The 17,756-nt window shown below is 34.8% G+C and overlaps 2 protein-coding genes across 4 annotated transcripts; both read right to left on the bottom strand.

Moving 5' to 3' along the window:
• On the bottom strand, positions 1–2,763 carry LOC107889377 (uncharacterized). Of its 3 annotated transcripts, none has more exons than XR_005901152.1 (2): positions 1,258–2,763; positions 1–296 (listed from the first exon to the last, which is right to left on the bottom strand). XR_005901152.1 is itself a non-coding variant. In XM_041076568.1 (2 exons), the coding sequence occupies exon 1, from the start codon at positions 2,510–2,512 to the stop codon at positions 2,366–2,368; it is 147 nt and encodes a 48-aa protein (XP_040932502.1). In that variant the 5' UTR covers positions 2,513–2,742; the 3' UTR covers positions 1–296; positions 2,323–2,365. The 3 variants fall into 3 exon arrangements, 1 of the variants encoding a protein (XP_040932502.1); XR_001681729.2 differs by having other exon boundaries at positions 700–2,740; XM_041076568.1 differs by having other exon boundaries at positions 2,323–2,742.
• Positions 2,764–7,251: 4,488 nt separating this feature from the next.
• On the bottom strand, positions 7,252–12,411 carry LOC107890090 (trafficking protein particle complex subunit 3). The gene is made up of 7 exons (XM_041076567.1): positions 12,221–12,411; positions 11,917–12,141; positions 11,753–11,821; positions 11,360–11,457; positions 9,958–10,057; positions 8,363–8,545; positions 7,252–7,655 (listed from the first exon to the last, which is right to left on the bottom strand). The coding sequence occupies exons 3-7, from the start codon at positions 11,807–11,809 to the stop codon at positions 7,533–7,535; spliced, it is 561 nt and encodes a 186-aa protein (XP_040932501.1). The 5' UTR covers positions 11,810–11,821; positions 11,917–12,141; positions 12,221–12,411; the 3' UTR covers positions 7,252–7,532.
• Positions 12,412–17,756: the final 5,345 nt, after the last annotated feature.

The following is a 17,756-nucleotide window of genomic DNA, read 5'->3' as shown; positions in this document are numbered from 1 at the left end:
TGATCATCAAAGATTCGAGTGTGCCTTCCATGAATGCCACAAATCTGAAGAAAAATTGTCTTTCTGTACAAAGTATGCTGTTCATACATCCAGTAGTCTTATCAAAGACGAAGACCAAACCATGGAGCTTTGTAATACAGACAGACTAACATTATCAAACTGAACCGACACTTTACAGCACACTGGAATTTAAGAAAACCAATAACCGAGCTTTGCAAGCCACACCAATGAATGAAATTAGAAATGGTTTTAGCCTTTTGGTTCCCCATGCTCCTAATTCTTCTTTCAGGTTTCTCCTGCAAAATATAGAAATAAGAACGTATCTTTTAGACAAGGATAGACGCATAACAATAAGCAAATACCACAATCAAAATGATGGATGAAAGCAACAATTTGGACATGTTTTACAAACTCATAAGAGGGTTAGCACCCCAACTTGCATTACTGCAACAAGAGTAGTTTTGATTGGCAAGGAGTAATCTCAGTTAAAGTTACTGATTTCTACAAATGGCTCATTAGAAATGTTTAAATCTGTTCAGCACTTAGCATAGCTTGCAACAAAGTTAATCACTTCACATATTAAGCTCAAAATATATTAAGTATAGGAAAGGGCATGGACAGGAACAAGAAAATGGATAACTATCATATTATTTCCTTTTCACTTTTTCTCAGTACTTTATCTTTTCTTCTTCCTTTTACCTTTCTTCTTCCCTCCTTTAATACTCCTTTTTCCTTGCCAATGAGCAAGCCAGCACCACTGCCAGCAGCTGTACAGGCTAGGAGCTGGTAACAAACAGTGTCAATTTGGCCAGATCTCATGCCACCAAGTGCCAATCTGGATCAGAGAGCCTGGATCAACACTGGCCAACCTCCCTAAGGCCTTGGCAATTGAAAACTGGATTGGTGCCAGCAGCTGAGGAGGAGAAAACAGAGAAAGGAAAGAAAAAAAAGAAAAAAGAAAAAAAATAGCTCTCCAACTCAACATTTTTCTTTTTCTTTTTCAAACGCACTTTGCCAAATCATTATATTTATTAGTAGTTTTTATGGTTCGTAAGGTATATTCCATGAAATAGTCTTCCTGTTTGTGTCTCAAACCAAATGAAAATAGACCAATGTCATTGAATATTGGGTCAAAATGGCAGATTTGGTATTTATCCCTAACAATTAATTAACAGCCGACTTCCAAAACAATAATAGGTCCAAAAGAAACAACAGTAATAATTAAGCAAAAAATTGTAAATACAAAAACAAACAAACCCTATGCCGATGCCATAGAGCCCATTACAATGCCTTCTAGAGCTGCAGTTCAGAAGTGTTAAACAATATTCCATCATAGCAATGATAATAAGCAATCAGGCTTCACCATATTTAAAAACTAAATATCTAACATGCATACACACATGTATCAATTCTTAGCCCGAGAAGCATGTACGTAATCAATTTTGTATGTCTTAGATGGTAACATAGGGAACAGAAATGAATTATCTATATAAAGTAACACTTATTGGAACCAAACTTAAGTACATCTATCTCTTCCTAGAAAACTTTGTCAAACCCAGAAATGAGGACTTTACAGGATCAAAAAATCACAAAACAATCTTAAATCAATAGACCAAATTAGAAGATATCTTGAATAAAGTTAAACCATTGATTGCACCAAAAACCTTCAATGAAGCATATCTATACTCTAATTCCAAAGGTTCCACAAGTACCTGGTCAAGTAAAGGCTTCCTAGCAAGCTATACGTAGTAATTCATATGTTATAAGTTCTTATCCAAAGCTATCACAAGAAGTTAGATGCAAGAATGAAAACCGGGAAATGAGAAGATTCTCGTCACCTCACTTCATTGTGAAGAAATCCACAACAAGAAACTTCTTCAAGCACCAGGGTGTTGGAACTCTAAAGAACCAAAACACCTCAAACCATAATACCTATCTGGTCTAACCTAATCAAATATATACATTTTTACTCTTTCATTTCGTGTCCTGTAGTCTAGCAATTTACAAGAAATACCTTCAGAACAACTCGCAAACTACAAGCAAAATATAAACAAAAATTCCTCTTCAACATATCAAACTACAAGAAAAATAACATTGTAATGACAAAAACCAAGTAGTATTATGAAGAACCTGAGATGGAATCGACCAAGTAACACGCCAAACAAGAATAAATAGAGAATGCAAGTCTTACACCAAACAAAGATTTCAGAAGTAGTAATATAATTTAAAAAAAGAAATTGATTTTGGTCATATATAAACATAAGTAAGAAAAAGAACATGAAGGAAAGAAGTATAATTTGATGGATTGAGAAGAAAACTAAACAGAGATGTGGATTTGATTGAAAAAGAAAAAGAAGAATTGAGATTAGCCAACGTGGAAGGGACCAATATCACCGCTTCTGAGAGAGGCAGCGACTTCATCAGCAATTGTCAAGCAAGAACAAACCCACCCACTTAAAGCTATCCACACCATCTTTGCCATCTCTAGAGCCACGCCCAATGGCATCGTCATTCTCTCCCCTGCTTGCTTTCTCTTTGAAATCAACAAGTAATTAGTGATGTGGTTATTTTAAAAGGAAAGGAAACCCAATTTTGTGTATAAAAAATAATCAACCCTTTTGAGGAAAGAAATACATGAGATGATTGAGAATCAAGTTTGGGTAAAGTGAAAGTGAAACGCAAGACTTAAGATTTCGTGCCTACCTTTCCTGTTTCCTTTTTCTTGGTTAATTACAGGCCGGTCGTCTGATTTGGTTTACTTATTATATATTGGCTGAGATGCATTAGCCAATGCCATCTTGCCACCCTATCTTTTTGTTGTTAGAATAAATGTATATTCCACATGAGTTCCCTTTTTTTATTAAATATTAATTTTTTTAAAAAATTTCAAGGTTGTAATACACTTTTAAAATTTAAAATTTAGTCCTTAATCTTCATACTTTTAATTTTAAGACATTGAATTTTTATTCTTTCAGTTAAGGTAAGATAATTTTTTTGCCCTCAAAATTTATATTTTTTTTGTCAATTTAGTCTTTACCCTTTAAAAGTAAAAAAAAATTAAAAATTAATTTTTTTTGTATTTTAAATAAAAAAATTTAAAATTAAAAAAATATTTTAAAAAAATAAAAAATTATGATTAAAATTAAAACTCTTTAAAATTCAAAAAATAAAAATAATTTTCAAAATATAAAAATAAAATAAAATTTAATATTATCTAAATTAAACCGGACTAAACAATCGAAGTAAGAACGAACTGAAATATCTATTCGAGGAGAGATTAAAAATCAGTTGATCTACGAACCAGTATAGAATAATATTATTTTCATGGTTTAGGATTAGCTTGAAGGGGACTTGAAATGGAGTCCATCTTCCTATCTCAAGGGCTACTAGTTTTTTTTTTTTAGAAGTGATTTTCTTGCATTTCTTGTATCATTTGAAAATGTTTCTTGCTGTTGCTGGAGTTGGGTTTGGGTTTGGGGCAATCTAATTTGTTCTCATAGCCTTGAATATTGTCCGGGTTAAATATGAGGGTTGAATTAGCAAGTTATGCAGTCTGGTTCTCCGAGGTAGGGTAATTAGTGGTATGAAATCTAAAGAAAATTGGAAAGAAAATGTATTTTCTTTTTCCATATCCATTATTTGTGGAGTTAAAAAATGGAAAGAAAAAAATAAAACATTTAAAAAATTTATAATTTTGAATTAATATATATTTATTATTTTTTTATTTTCTTTTCTCTCATTATTGTAATTTGGAAATATTAATTTTTATACATTAAGATGAAAATAATTACCCTCTTATTTTCTTTCTTCTCATTTTTTTCCCAACCAAACATCATCAAAATTGATTTTTTTTTTCAATTTTTCGCTTCTTCCTATCATCTTTCAACTTTTCGCCCAACTAAACGCACCTTAATTGGTGATGAAAATAGTGATCGTGATTGGTATGTTGGATAAGTGTAAGCTTATGGTTGTGCATTGCTTTTGGTCCAAATATGCAAGATACTACGAGTAATAAATGAAAATATCACAATTTACTCCCTATTTTAATTCGATGTCCCCAACTAATGTTTCAACACTGGTTGGAATAAGATAGATTAATAACAATTTTCAAAGAGAATAAAGCTAAGTGAAAGATGACACACAAGATTTATTAATGTAGTTTAGATAACAATCTTAAATTCAATCTACCCTTACAACGGTTAATATCACTAATCCCGTTTAATTAACTCTCAAAAAAGCGTATGAAAATGAGTGTAATAAACAAACCAACTACAAGTAGTAACAAGACACAAAAACAGGTCAAGCAAAAGCACTCCGGAGATACATTCAATGTGCATGGATGCTGCCTATTTATAGGTTATGACAGACAGCTTTCCAAGTAACTTCGAGGAGATAAAACAACATGTTGAATTGAAGAAATTATCCACAAAAATCTTCTATTTGAATTTAGAATATCAAGTCTTTATAAACAAGTAAACTCAAAACAACTTACCCTTTAAGTAAGATTAAGTCAAAGGCCTAAAGATAGAATAAGTTTTGATTTGAATAATCCGATCAATTTTCTTCTTACCTTCGTAATAAAGTCCATCATCGAAGTAAACATATAATTGCAACTTCAAACCATAATTTATTTGATAGAAAAAAAATAACCAAAATAAATCAAGTAAAAAATGGCAACAAATTCATTGCACTTTAATTGCCTTAACTCACTATATCAAGTGCTGTCCCAAATGGTGATCGAACAAACAGTGGAACAAAGACACCCCAAATATTTAAAGTCCCAACAATAAGAATTTAGATAATAATAGTACAAAAATAGCCATAAGGAGGCCTAACCTGATAATCTTTTCCTGTTATTTCATGTTGGTTGGTTGCATCGAATCGCATTGAGGTAGCTAGGGCATAATAAATTTTCCAGTCCATTACTAGGGTGTTTTAGTTTTTTCAAGTGGTTTACTAGTGTTTTAAGTTGTTTTCGTATATGTTTCGTTTTAGCGTTTCTGGTCGTTTTAGGAGTTAATGTTTTATGCTTTTTATGAGTGTTTGAATGTAAATAAATAAGGTCCTTTGAGCTTAATTTTGGTGGCTGTAGGTTGGAGATCAAACGTTGGTGAAATATGGTAGAATATTGTTCATGATTGAAGTAATTTGGAACATGACTTGGACTATTCTATTCCCAAGTATCGACACCTGACTCGGATATCAGTACCCTTGAAATCAATATCTTAAAGATTTGAGAAAGGCATTATATCTATACCTACTTTTGAGGTATCCTAGCCGCTAAGCAGTTATTGCTTGTCGGCTCTCATTGGCGCTTTGGTGATGGGGCTACGATTGATGTGTTTAAGGACCCATGGCTTGGTGGTGATAATAATTTTTACGCTGACTCTATTCCCCGGGGTTGGAAGACATGAAAGCAAAGGACCTGCTGAAAATTGATGGTCGATCATGGGATAGATATTTGTTGGATGGTCTTCCGGCGCCTTATGATGTCTCCCGAATTTTGCAAGTGCCGGTGGCTTTAGTAGGGGCTCTGGCAGACTGTCGTATTTGGCATTATTCTAGTGATGGTCAATATTCGGTCAAATCGGCTTGTGCGCTTGCATTTAATAGAAGGGCTCGTAATGCTCGTTTGTTGCAGTCAGGCATATGGGCATCGTTGTGTAAATGATTTCACATGGTGTCTGTTGCGGCAGTTCATACCATGTAAGGCTCGTCTTTTGGAGAAAGGAGTGGTGCTTCCGTTGGATTGTAGCACTTGTGGTGAACCTGAGGATTTGGACCATGTTTTCCTCCGCTGTTCGCGTGCTGTATACTATAGGTATGGCAGCAGGCTGGATTCACTTTTCAGTATGCTACTGTTCTTGATTTTGTTAAACAGCAGCTTGGGGGAGGGGGTTGAAGCGGGGCATGAACGAGATCGTCTGCTTACACTTCTTTGGAGCATCTGGTATCATCGTAATCTTCTCTGCTGGCAGCAAAAGGTGGTGCCTGTTTCCCATGTTGTTTTCTTCGCTGAAGCGTATTTGATGGAGTGGAGGGAGACCACAGGATTGCATGATCGGGTCCAGCCGCAGCTGTCTTTCACGCCGAGGGTGCTGCTAACTGGCAGCCGCCGCCTGCAGGCATGTTGAAATGCAACGTGGATGCTGCTCTCTTTCGAGAGGAAGCCGCGGACTGGGCTGCTGTTCTCCGTGACTGGCGTGGTGATTTAGTTGCATGCGGTACGGGTTATCTTGGCGCGAGTTTGTCTCCTTTGCTGGCGGAGTCAATGGTGCTACGAGAGGCACTCTCATGGCTCCAGTCGTTGGCCGTTGATCGGGTCGTGATCAAGTCGGATTCCTGTACACTGGTCCAAGCTTTATTTGGTCGGAATGCTTGCTCTGCTGATTGGGTAATCTATTTAGCCGACCGTCACATTCTTAAGGAGCACTTTAGTATGGTTTCCTTTCAATGGATTCGAAGGCTTGCAAATCGGGTGGCGCATACCTTTGTCTCGTGCTGCGTTGACTAGAGCAGACTTCTTCCAGTGGGATGGTATCCCCCGATATCTCTTCGCGAATTTTGTCTGATGGTACTTCTTGTAATGAAGTTACAAAAGATAGCACGTACAAAAATGAATGCATCGAATAAGCCTATTCACTTAAAATTCGTTTATGTTTTTCGAATCATTTTTTATGTTTTTTATTAAGTTTATCCTTTAAAAAAATAATAGATGGATAACATTGTTAGTTGATGTATAGATATTGAAATCTGATTATTTATGCTCAGATTTGGTCTATGAGAAGTTCAAGAAGATGTTAAAAAGATATGTATTTGAGCATCACTTATTCAAGACAAGAGGCGTACAAAACAAATTAACTATCAACTAGTAATTAATAACGTCTGAGTAACATTTGGATATGATTAGTTTAATCATACGCATCCCCTTAATTAACAGCAAACATTATTTTTTTTAATATTAATGACTAAATGATTTTGACAAACCGTACACCATTAATATATGTATATGACAATTATATACCATAAATAAAAAAATTTTGATATTAAAAATTAAAATTGGATATATGTTTCAAGTCGGAAAAAATGAAAACTTTGAACTACTTAATTACAATTGAGTCATTCAAGAATCAAGATCCAATTTAGTTTGAATAAAAAATAATATGGCTTAAACTCAAGAATGATACAAACCTAAGAAAACAAGAATAAAACATAAATGATTTGAAGGTGTAAAATAATCCATACTTGAGATAATTCAAAATCAAAATACTCAAACTTAGAATAACCTGACCCAAAGGGTCCATAAAAAAATCCAATCCAATCCACCCATTTGCCATCACTACTGATGTGCAGGATTAATAACATTAATAACTTCGGAGTATAGATCATATAAACCCTAAATGAAAATGGAAGATACATTGTGGTCAAGATGACATACAAAACGTATATTAATGTTCTTCAGCAACAGAAAAACAATGGAAATAGAACATTGGCAAGTGCGCAAGGCCGTTAATAGAGGTAAGTAAGGCATGTTATTCATCATCCTTGTAAGGATACTCTTCTGGAACTTGCTTCAAAAGTTTAACCTGCAACTCATATGCATCATCTCCTCTAAGCATATCACGAATCCAGGTGACTTCCGTCTTCATTGCCACCTGAACAACATGGGGAATCGCATAATGAAAAAAATTACAAAGAGACCCAATTGCCCACAAGTACTGAGGATTTGGAATATTCTAATGCAAAAAGTGGAAATATGTCCCAGTTTTCTATTTCAGCCTCCTATTCTTTAAGTAGAGGATGAATGAATTATTGCTCCATCAAACCATCAACAGACTTTAAAAGTGCACTGATTAAAGCTAAGAGGCATGGCATTAAATAATAATCTGGCTTCGACATATAAGAAGCTGACAATAGCACGTCATTGAAAAATTATAGGTGAACTTTCGTACAACACGAATATCTTTTACCTGTTGGAAAACAGAGAATACTTTTACTCTGATTGAATTGCTAGTAATTAGGAATGATTCAATGCATACAATACCTATGAAGTTCATGACTTCTATTCATGGCTATGATTATAATAGATAGCCGCATAGTTCCATCTCTATAGAGATCATGATTAAACTCACACTTTAAGCAAAATGATAAAGAGGTGTAAAGTTTTTATATGTTCTATACCAATAATACACAAAATAAATGAGATTTAGGGCATCAATGTACTACAACAGCCATGGCATGATTGAAGTGGTAGTCAAAGACCAAAGATGGCTCCATACTTCAATTGCCCATCAAATGCAAAATAGATTCATAGTCTAGAAACTATAAAATAGAAGGGGATCAAAGATGTCTTTCCACTCACCATCTCTAGGGCTCCTCTTATGACACCACTTAAAATGTTGCAATAGTAGAGGCCTTGACAAGTATCAGGAAGCTCTACAAAGTCCACAAGGGGATTATCCTCCAAAACAATGCTGCAACAAGTGCCATCAGCATCCCAGTTCATGACAGATGCAGTGACCCCAAGGAACATTTTGAAACCCACCTATAAAGAAGCTTCATTAGGGCTAACAAGAATGGGGGGCTACTTCATACTCGTTAAAAAACAGAACTAGGATGACATCGTAATAGCTCCAGCACAAACAAGTCCAGCAAACATTTCAAACCTAAGGTAATGTGCAAATATTAATCATAAATCTTTCAAAAGCTCATGTGTGTTCATTGAACAGTAAAATAATCTATCTGAAAAGGGGAAATGAATAAAAAATGAAGGCATCCGTATGTCTTCGTGAAAATGCATGTCCACAATCATACATGTTTCCATGCACATGTTTTGTTAATCTATTTTCAATTGACAATTTATGTACCGGAGAACAAGAATGCATATACCATCATCCATAACAGTCTGCTAAAGCATAGCCTGTAATATAGATCTACTTGAATGGAGAAAATAAATTAGTGATGCAGTTGACCTGCTGTAACAAGCAGTCAATCATACATTGTTTTGGCAGGAAAGCAACTGATAAGCAACTCGGTCAAAGAGAATATTGCCACTCTGTTACTGCATATATGTCATAACGAAGCACGCTGGCAGCAGCATGTAAAAGTGTTTAGGTGTGATAAGGGAGGCTCTAATGCACAAGCCATGAATTGACACATATCCAATAATGAGAAGTTTAGATGGTAACTAAGTAGGCTTTAAGTCTTAAATATATGTTTCTTCAGGTAAAAGTTGAAGGTTCTTAAATATATGTTTCTTCAAGTGTCATAGTAATCCTTACAATATTTTGGGTAGTTATAAATGCACGTTCTGAGTTTAGGGAGTTAGTTCAGGTTCTTCTTATGTTATAGCCTTATAGGGTCTTTATTTATAGTTTAGGTGTTCTTTTATATTTAGTTTCTTATTTGGAGTCCAAGTAGCTGTAGAAGTTCTAAGTGCTACTTTACTCGTAGCTCTTGAAGTTCTAAGTGCTAATTTACTCTTTCTGGATATATCCAATCTTAGTTTAATCTCTATTGAGATAGAGAATTCTTATTACCATATCCCACCATTATGCTCTTTTATTGTGCGATAGAACCAACCCAAGCTGTCTATTCTCCCCATTTTCTATATTTAATTTTCTGTTTCATGGAAATCCCAAATAAGCAAATTGTAATAAAGTCCTAATATCTGTTCCTCGTAATCTAATAAGAGATTTACTCATATATTTATTACAATGACCAATATTCAAACTCATACATCTTCATTAGTTATTTCAATCAATCATTTAATCTTTGCTAATTGATTTTTATCAGCTCAAAACACAAAAAAAAAGAACAATATGCTTAAAGATAACAGAATGCAAAAATATGCACTACTCCAAATAGCATTATATGAACGGCAGATCATAGAGCAATTGTGGAACAAATGAAAGAAAATTTGATTCAATATAGATAAACTCAACAGTAATTGTACACCTTTGCAATCATTTCCGCTGTCTCCTTAAAGTCAACACATCTGGACACATTTGATTTTGCTAGAAACTCATCAATTAGTCTAATTCCTATATTATAGCCCCTGCGTGGTACTCAAAATAGCTTAAGTAGTCAGAAATTTGTCATTATGTAATCAAGTTATTAACTAAATTACATAAAACAGAAGGCTATCAATACTGAGATATGCTAGCAATCCAAAATGCACAAAGTAACAAACAAACAATAAAGTTTATCCACAATCCAGTTTCTGAATTTAGCTGACATGCCAAAGAGGAGAAAGCACATCCAAGAAGACATCAATTCAGTCAATAATCTAAATAGTACGTAACTCCTAAACTGATTATTCTCCCTCCCTCCATTCCCCATGCAAATACCAGTCACTTGAAAGCAATCACCTATTTACCTGCTCTCTCTTTTTCACAGATCTTACAAAATCACCATCTCTGCTCTAATAATAAAACAAATTCAGAAACATATATTGAAGATGTCTCATCAAATTCATGCATAGATCGCACCCCCCCCCCAAAATTCCCACTGTTGAAAAATAATGAAAAATGAAAGCTTTTACTAACTCCAAGTTCCTCCCAAATTGAATCCCAGGATAACCCCTATCAGCTGAAGTAGATCACTGTTTCTCTAAAGAAACATGTCAATGAATTCCCTAATTTCCTGGTCATCAAAATCCATAAATAAATAAGAGAACAAACATCATTCCCAACAGCCAAATGGCATCTAAACTTATCTCCAAGGCCATCCCAACAATAATCATTTGACTTTCATAATAATAACAACATATAAGCTTAATTAAGATTTAAGAATGACTACAAACTGATCCATCTATTACACATAAGATTAGGCGACTGTCTAAAGAAAGGATATGCTAAAAAATTAATCCACTATGGAAATGAATGAGGACTGAGGAAATAGTTTTGAGCACAGAATAAAAATGAACACATAGGTGTAGAATGCCCATTAACTCCCGGTTAAGTTGTAGAAAGCTACAGGAGTTTTTATGATGTTCCAATAACTAATAGTGTTTGTGAGCCAACCCTTGATAGGATCAAGTTGAAAAAATATATGGCCTGAATGAGTGGAAGAGATGCATAAAGATGCATTTAGACATGCACAGATACATCATATACACCACGCACATGTGCACCCAAATGTTGATGTCTTGGAATCAGGCTCCTATCATGATAAGAAGATAGCATAGCAATATTCAAATACAATAGTGTTTTATTGGCAATTCAATGTCATAAAAAAAGAAGAGGAGTTAAACCTCGGCAAATCAATATAACAATGACATGAAACCCATCATAAATCAATCATAGATCAAATGGTTATAGTAAATAACTATTGAAGTTTGTCAAAAGAAAGAGTGTACATTTGATCAAGCTGTTTGTTAACCTCCTCAACCTCCTCCAAGTCAGTAAGCAATTGACGCACTATTGCTCCATAAGTCAAAGTGAATAGTTCTGCATTCTGCATCAGTTCAAGTTTTTCAAGTATCAGAAACATAACAATTATCAACAGCACGACAAACAGCACTATAACTTCAGTTTGGTAGCCAAAAGATATTAAACAGATTCTACAAATCAAACCTAGAACAGATCCCTCCATCATAAAATCTCTCTTGCTCTCTCTGAATACTACGGCAATGAAGGAAATGAACAAATCCTCAAACGATAAAAAAGGAAATTAAAAGAGGTGAAATGGTCCACCAATGTTCCAAACAGAATGCGAAAAGTAGAAGAATTTTAGCTGTGTTTTATCTTACCACGCGTTCTACGCTGGCGAAGATCGCATCTCCGGATCGAGGAGCGGCGGGAGGCATTTTTCTTCAGATCTAATCAACTCAAATTCCGAAACTCGGTTCAAATTAAATTAGGTAAATGTTTACGCAAATTTCTATAATAATTAAAACCCGAAATCACATATTACCTGGAAGTGCTCAAACGGAGGGAAGTATTGTAAAGACGAACGAAAAGGCCTGGACCAGTTGCTGTAATGAAAATTTCCTCTTCTATTAAAAAGAAATTGCAGTCGTCGTATTAGGGAAAATTCTAAAAAGAGCCCTCTTAGCCGTTGGATCAAAAGACCAAATAAACCGGGATTACTCAGTTGCAAGTTCAGAAAAATAAAGATATCTCCTCTCCGTCACGAAATCTGAAAGGTAGAAAAGTGAGAGATCCAAAGATGGCACCAAATTAGAAGATGAGCTTTAAGGACGAGAAAAACCCACGACCTCTAGATGAAAGACGATTTCGCGCTTCTCAAAACCTATATGATCAACTTCTCTCGCCTTTTCATTTTTATTCTTGGGTTAATATATCACTTGCTACCTAAATTTAATTTGAATGGTCAATTTAATACTTAAGATTATATTCCAATTTGATACTTGAGTTTAACTTTAAGGCTTATTTCCCAAAAATCTGTTTGTTGACCTTCGTAGTTTTCCTCAATGTCAAATAAGTAAGACAGATTACCAATCATACAGCTAGAGCATCCGTTGTCAATACCAAACATGACACACATGATCAATAATGACTTTTAACAATTGATTTGTAATCAACATCTCTAATCCTTTCTCCTCCGTATAAGATTTTCCTCTAACATTGAGTGAGGCCGTGAGTAATTGCAACAGCTATTATATTTGTTTGCTTCAGCCTTAACCTCTCAATATCTTGAAGCATCTAGGTTTGATATGCCAGAACTTCACAATAGTGACACGCAATCTTATGATTGTGGCACCCCTACTTGTTTGCATGGATTAGCATCTCCTTTATAAAGCATTCTTCACTATCAGTGTTATTTGTGACTTTGAAAAAACACTGTAAGAGTTTATGCTACAACTTTCCTTTTCTTCTTGATGTATCTTAAGCCATTTTTTTGTTTTTTTTTTGGATTTATTATTTCAATAGTAAGTATCTCACCAAGTTTCCAACCAGTTGTATTGGATATTTTCAACATAGACTGAATTGCTACAATATCCTTTTGTGTAGCCTCCAAACAACCAGTCTTGACATTTAAGAAAGAATTTTCCACCCCCCAACTGCTTGATCAACTTTTGATTCTATTTCTTCATACATGAAATCTCATCCACCAATTTAACATTAATATCACAAATTGATTCCTATTTCTCCAACATAGCCTTGTAGGTCTACAAAAGTTTAACATTAGATTCATTACTTGAATCACCATCAGCGTTAATGTCAATTTCATCTAGTGTACTAACTTGTGTGGTGAAAGCAACATAGTTTCTTACATGATCATCATCATCTTTGAACTACTGGAAGAACCCTCACCACTCCTGGTAACACATAAGGATTTTTTTAGGGTATTAGTGTACTCAACTTATATGTGCTCAAATCCATGACATTCATGACATTTTATGCCCTTATTTTTATCCTTGATAGCTTCATCATTGGTCACCACCCCTTTGTCTTTATTTTTGATGAAGTTTTTGGTAGCATCAAACTTTTTATTCTTCCTAAATCACTTCTTAAAGGCTTTATTAATTTATTTTTCATTGATCATGTTTAAAAAAATAAAATAAAAAACATACAGATTTTTACGTGGAAATCCTTTCGGAAAAAAACCACGGGCAGAAGAGAAGAAAATTCACTATGTCGAATTCGAATCAATTACAAGAGGAATAGACTATGTCTATTTATAGGCTTGTAAAGCCATATTCTAGTAAGACTAAAACACCTTATTCTAATCAATATCAAATAGATGAAATTTAATAAGTTTTAAAAAACCTTATTCTAAAATAAAATAAAAGAAGTGTAATTCTATATGGATTCTTCTTTTATTTATTTTACCACTGTATTTTATTTAAATAAGGATTCAGTTCACTTAATTCTAACAATCTCCACCTTGACACTAATTCTCAATGAACAAGTTCTTCATTGCGAACTCTCAACGAACAAATTCTCCACCTCTTCCATAAAACCCCTTAAGGGTTTAACTTCAACAATGAACACCAATCAAGTCTAAGCAATGCTCAAACTTGGTTATAGGAAGTGACTTAGTCATCATATCTGCAGGATTTTCATGAGTACTAATTTTGCTCACAACAATATCACCATGAGTCATAATATCACGAACAAAATGATATCGAACATCAATGTGTTTTGTTCTCTCATGAAACATTTGATCTTTTGTAAGAAATATAGCACTCTGACTGTCACAAAATACTGTACTAATTTGAAGGTCTTCATTGAGTTCACTAAAGAGTCCCTTCAACTAAATGGCTTCTTTACAAGCCTTAATAATCGCCATGTACTCAGCTTCAGTGGTAGACAAAGCGACTGTAGTTTGCAAAATGGCTTTCCAACTAATTGCACAACCTTTGATTGTAAAGATATAACCTGTTTGAGATCTTCTTCTATCAAGGTCTCCAGCAAAATCAGCATCAACATACCCAATTACTCCATCTCTAGTTCTTCTAAACTATAAGCAAACATCAGTAGTACCTCGTAAATATCTTAAAATCTACTGAACTATTTTTCAATGTTCTTTACCGAGATTCGCCATATATCTGCTAACTGCATTAACTGCATATGATAAATTTGGACGTGAACAAACCATAGCATACATGAGAGATCCCACTACACTAGAGTATGGAACATGTGACATGTACTCAATCTCATCATCTGATTGTGGAGACAAAGCCGGTGAAAGTATGAAATGGGCTGCTAAAGGATTACTAACAGGCTTAGCATTCTGCATATTGAAATTGCAAAGAACTTTCTCAATGTACCCCTTCTGACTTAGGTACAATTTTCTTGCTTTTCTTTCTCTTAGAATCTTTATACCAAATATCTTCTTTGCTGGTCCTAAATCTTTCATCTCAAATTCTTCACTTAGTTGGGTTTTGACCTTTCTTATCTCTCATTTATATTTTCCTGCTATCAACATGTCATCAACATAAAGAAGTAGATACACAAAAGAGCCATCACTATTTTTCTTAAAATAAACACAACTATTAAAACTACTTCTTTTGAAATCATGAGAAATCATAAAGGAATCAAACCTCTTGTACCACTGTCTTGGTAATTGTTTCAAACCGTAAAAGGACTTTTTCAACAAACAAACATAGTCCTCTTTTTCTGAGACTGTAAAACCCTCTGGTTGTTACATGTAAATATCCTCTTCAAGTTCTCCATGCAAAAATGTAGTTTTTACATCTAACTGTTCAAGCTCCAAATCATGCATGGCCACAATACCAAGCAAAGCTCGAATCGAACTATGCTTAACAACTGGGGAGAACACATCTGTGAAATCCACTTTTGGAATTTGACTGTAACTCTTTGCAACAAGCCTTCCTTTATATCTGGGTTCTTTAACTCCTAGAGTCTCTTCTTTCTTTTTAAACACCCATTTACAACGAACAGCTTTGTTACTTTTAAGAAGTTTCACAATATCCCATGTTCTATTTTTGTGAAGTGATTCCATCTCCTCTTGCATAGCAAACATCCACTTTTCTGAGTCTTCACAGCTAACCGCCTCAGAATAATTAGATGGCTCTTGATTCGCATCTATATCTTCAGCCACATTTAAAGCATAAGCAACTAGACCAGCCTCAGCATACTTCTTAAGAGGTTTAATTTCTCTTCTAGTTCTATTTTTGTTGATGGAGTATTGCGGTGAAGAAGCAACTCTATTCTCAGTTTTTTTACTGGCTTGAGGAGTCGACTCTGCATTAATCTGATGCTCCACCTGCTTTTGATTTTCTTTATTGGAAGAGTCTTTAAGAGATAAGTTAGGTAGCATAGCAATTTTATCAAAAACAACATTCCTGCTAATCACAACTTTTCTATTTTCAGGACACCATAACTTATATCCTTTTACACCAGCTTTATAACCAAGAAAAACACATTTAATGGATCTTGGTTCCAATTTTCCATTATCAACATGAGCAGACGCAGGACACCCAAAGATATTTAAATCAGAATAATTAGCAAGATTACTAGACCATACCTCTTGTGGAGTCTTTTTCTCAATAGCAACGGATAGGGATCAGTTGATAAAAAAACATGCAGTAGAGGCTGCTTCGGTGCAAAACGACTTTGATAAGTTGGAATTTGACAACATATATCGAACCTTCTCCATGATCATTATGTTCATTCGTTCTGCAACGCCATTTTGCTGTGGAGTATGACGAACTGTCAAGTGTCTCACGATCCCTTCTGACTTGCACAATCTATTAAACTCATCAGAACAAAACTCTAAGTCATTGTCTGTACAGAGGTATTTTATTTGTTTTCCAGTCTATTTTTCAATCATAATTTTCCCAGACTTCAATACGAAAAACACATCACTTTTCTACTTCAAGAAGAACGCCCAAACTTTTCTGGAAAAATCATCAATAAAGGTTACCATATAACTAGCTCCACCTCTCGAAGGCACTCTGGATGGCCCCCACAGATCAGAGTGAATATATTCCAACGTTCCCTTCGTGTTATGGATTCATCTGGTGAATTGAAATCTTTTTTGCTTCCCAACAATGCTCACAGAAATTCAGTTTGCAAATTCCTTGCCCATCAAGAAGTCCTCTTTAGCTCAATTCTGCCATGCCATTCTCACTCATATGCCCTAAGCGCATATGCCAAAGTTTAGTAATATCATTATCTGACAAGGAAGAAGAAGCGACAACTGCATCATCAGTAACAGTAGAACGCTGCAAAAAAAATAACTTGGCAGTCTTTCTCTGCCCTTTCATCACAACAAGAGAACCTTTGGAAATCTTTAAAACCCCACTTTCTGTTGTGTATCTGTATCCTTTTGAATCAAGAGTACTCAACGAAATTAAATTTCTTTTCAATTCTAGAACATGTCGTATATCACTAAGTGTTCTAACAACTTCATTAAACATCTTAACTTTAATTGTTCCAACACCTGCGATTTTACATGAAGCATTATTTCCCATCAAAATAACACTTTCAGATACTGTTTCATAAGTTGTAAACCAATCCCGATTAGGACTCATGTGGGAGGTGCAGCTTGAATCAAGTATCCACTCATTGCTTACTTTAGAATCATTGACAGAAGCGACTAGAAGTTCACCATCACTGTAGTCTTCTACAACATCAGTTTCACCAGAATTTTCTGGTTGTTTTCCCTTTTGATTTGCAACCTCCCTTTTTAATCTTGTTCTGTAGCTTATAACATTCAGATTTAATATGCCCTTTCTTCTTGCAGAAGTTACAAGTTTTACCTTTGTTTGAAAAGTTTGACTTACCCTTAGATTTACCACGAGGATTCCGTTCTTCTGTCCTACCACGATCATCATCAGCATTCCGATCTTGTCTCCCACGAACAATGAGACCCTCTCCCTGAGAGTCGGGTTTAACCATAAGATGCTCCATCTTATCATACGAAGTTAAAGAATCATAAACCTCCTCAACTGTGAGAGACTTACGGCTATATAAAATCGTGTCTCTAAAGGTTGAATAAGACGGGGACAACAAACAAAGTAGAATCAACCTTAGATCTTCCTTATCATACTAAACCTCCATGGCCTCTAAGTTTGAGAGAATTTCTTTAAACACTGTTAAATGTTTGTATACAGACGCACCTTCCTCCAAACGATGAACATAAAGACACTGCTTCATATGTAACTTACTTGTTAGAGTTTTCGATATACATATTTGTTCTAGCCTCTTCCATAATACAGCGGCAGTCTTCTCTTTCATCACATCCTACAGAATTTCGTTGGACAAATGCAGATGTAATTGTGTTAATGCCTTTCGATCCTTACACTTCTTCTCTTCATC

This window comes from Gossypium hirsutum, chromosome A09, assembly GCF_007990345.1.
Source record: "Gossypium hirsutum isolate 1008001.06 chromosome A09, Gossypium_hirsutum_v2.1, whole genome shotgun sequence".
In the NCBI taxonomy this organism is placed as follows: domain Eukaryota; kingdom Viridiplantae; phylum Streptophyta; class Magnoliopsida; order Malvales; family Malvaceae; genus Gossypium; species Gossypium hirsutum.
The sequence above is the reverse complement of the archived record's forward strand: the minus strand, read 5'-3'. Positions and strand labels throughout refer to the sequence as shown.

What these genes read in the sequence shown, in the direction of transcription:
- LOC107889377 (XM_041076568.1), bottom strand. Translation starts at nt 2,512, where the DNA reads ATGACGATGCCATTGGGCGTGGCTCTAGAGATGGCAAAGATGGTGTGG.
- LOC107890090 (XM_041076567.1), bottom strand. Translation starts at nt 11,809, where the DNA reads ATGCCTCCCGCCGCTCCTCGATCCGGAGATGCGATCTTCGCCAGCGTA. An exon ending in TCGCCAGCGTAGAACGCGTG is followed by an intron (nt 11,458 to 11,752) that starts GTAAGATAAAAC and finishes GAACTGATGCAG; the next exon opens with AATGCAGAACTATTCACTTT. An exon ending in AACAAACAGCTTGATCAAAT is followed by an intron (nt 10,058 to 11,359) that starts GTACACTCTTTC and finishes AGTACCACGCAG; the next exon opens with GGGCTATAATATAGGAATTA.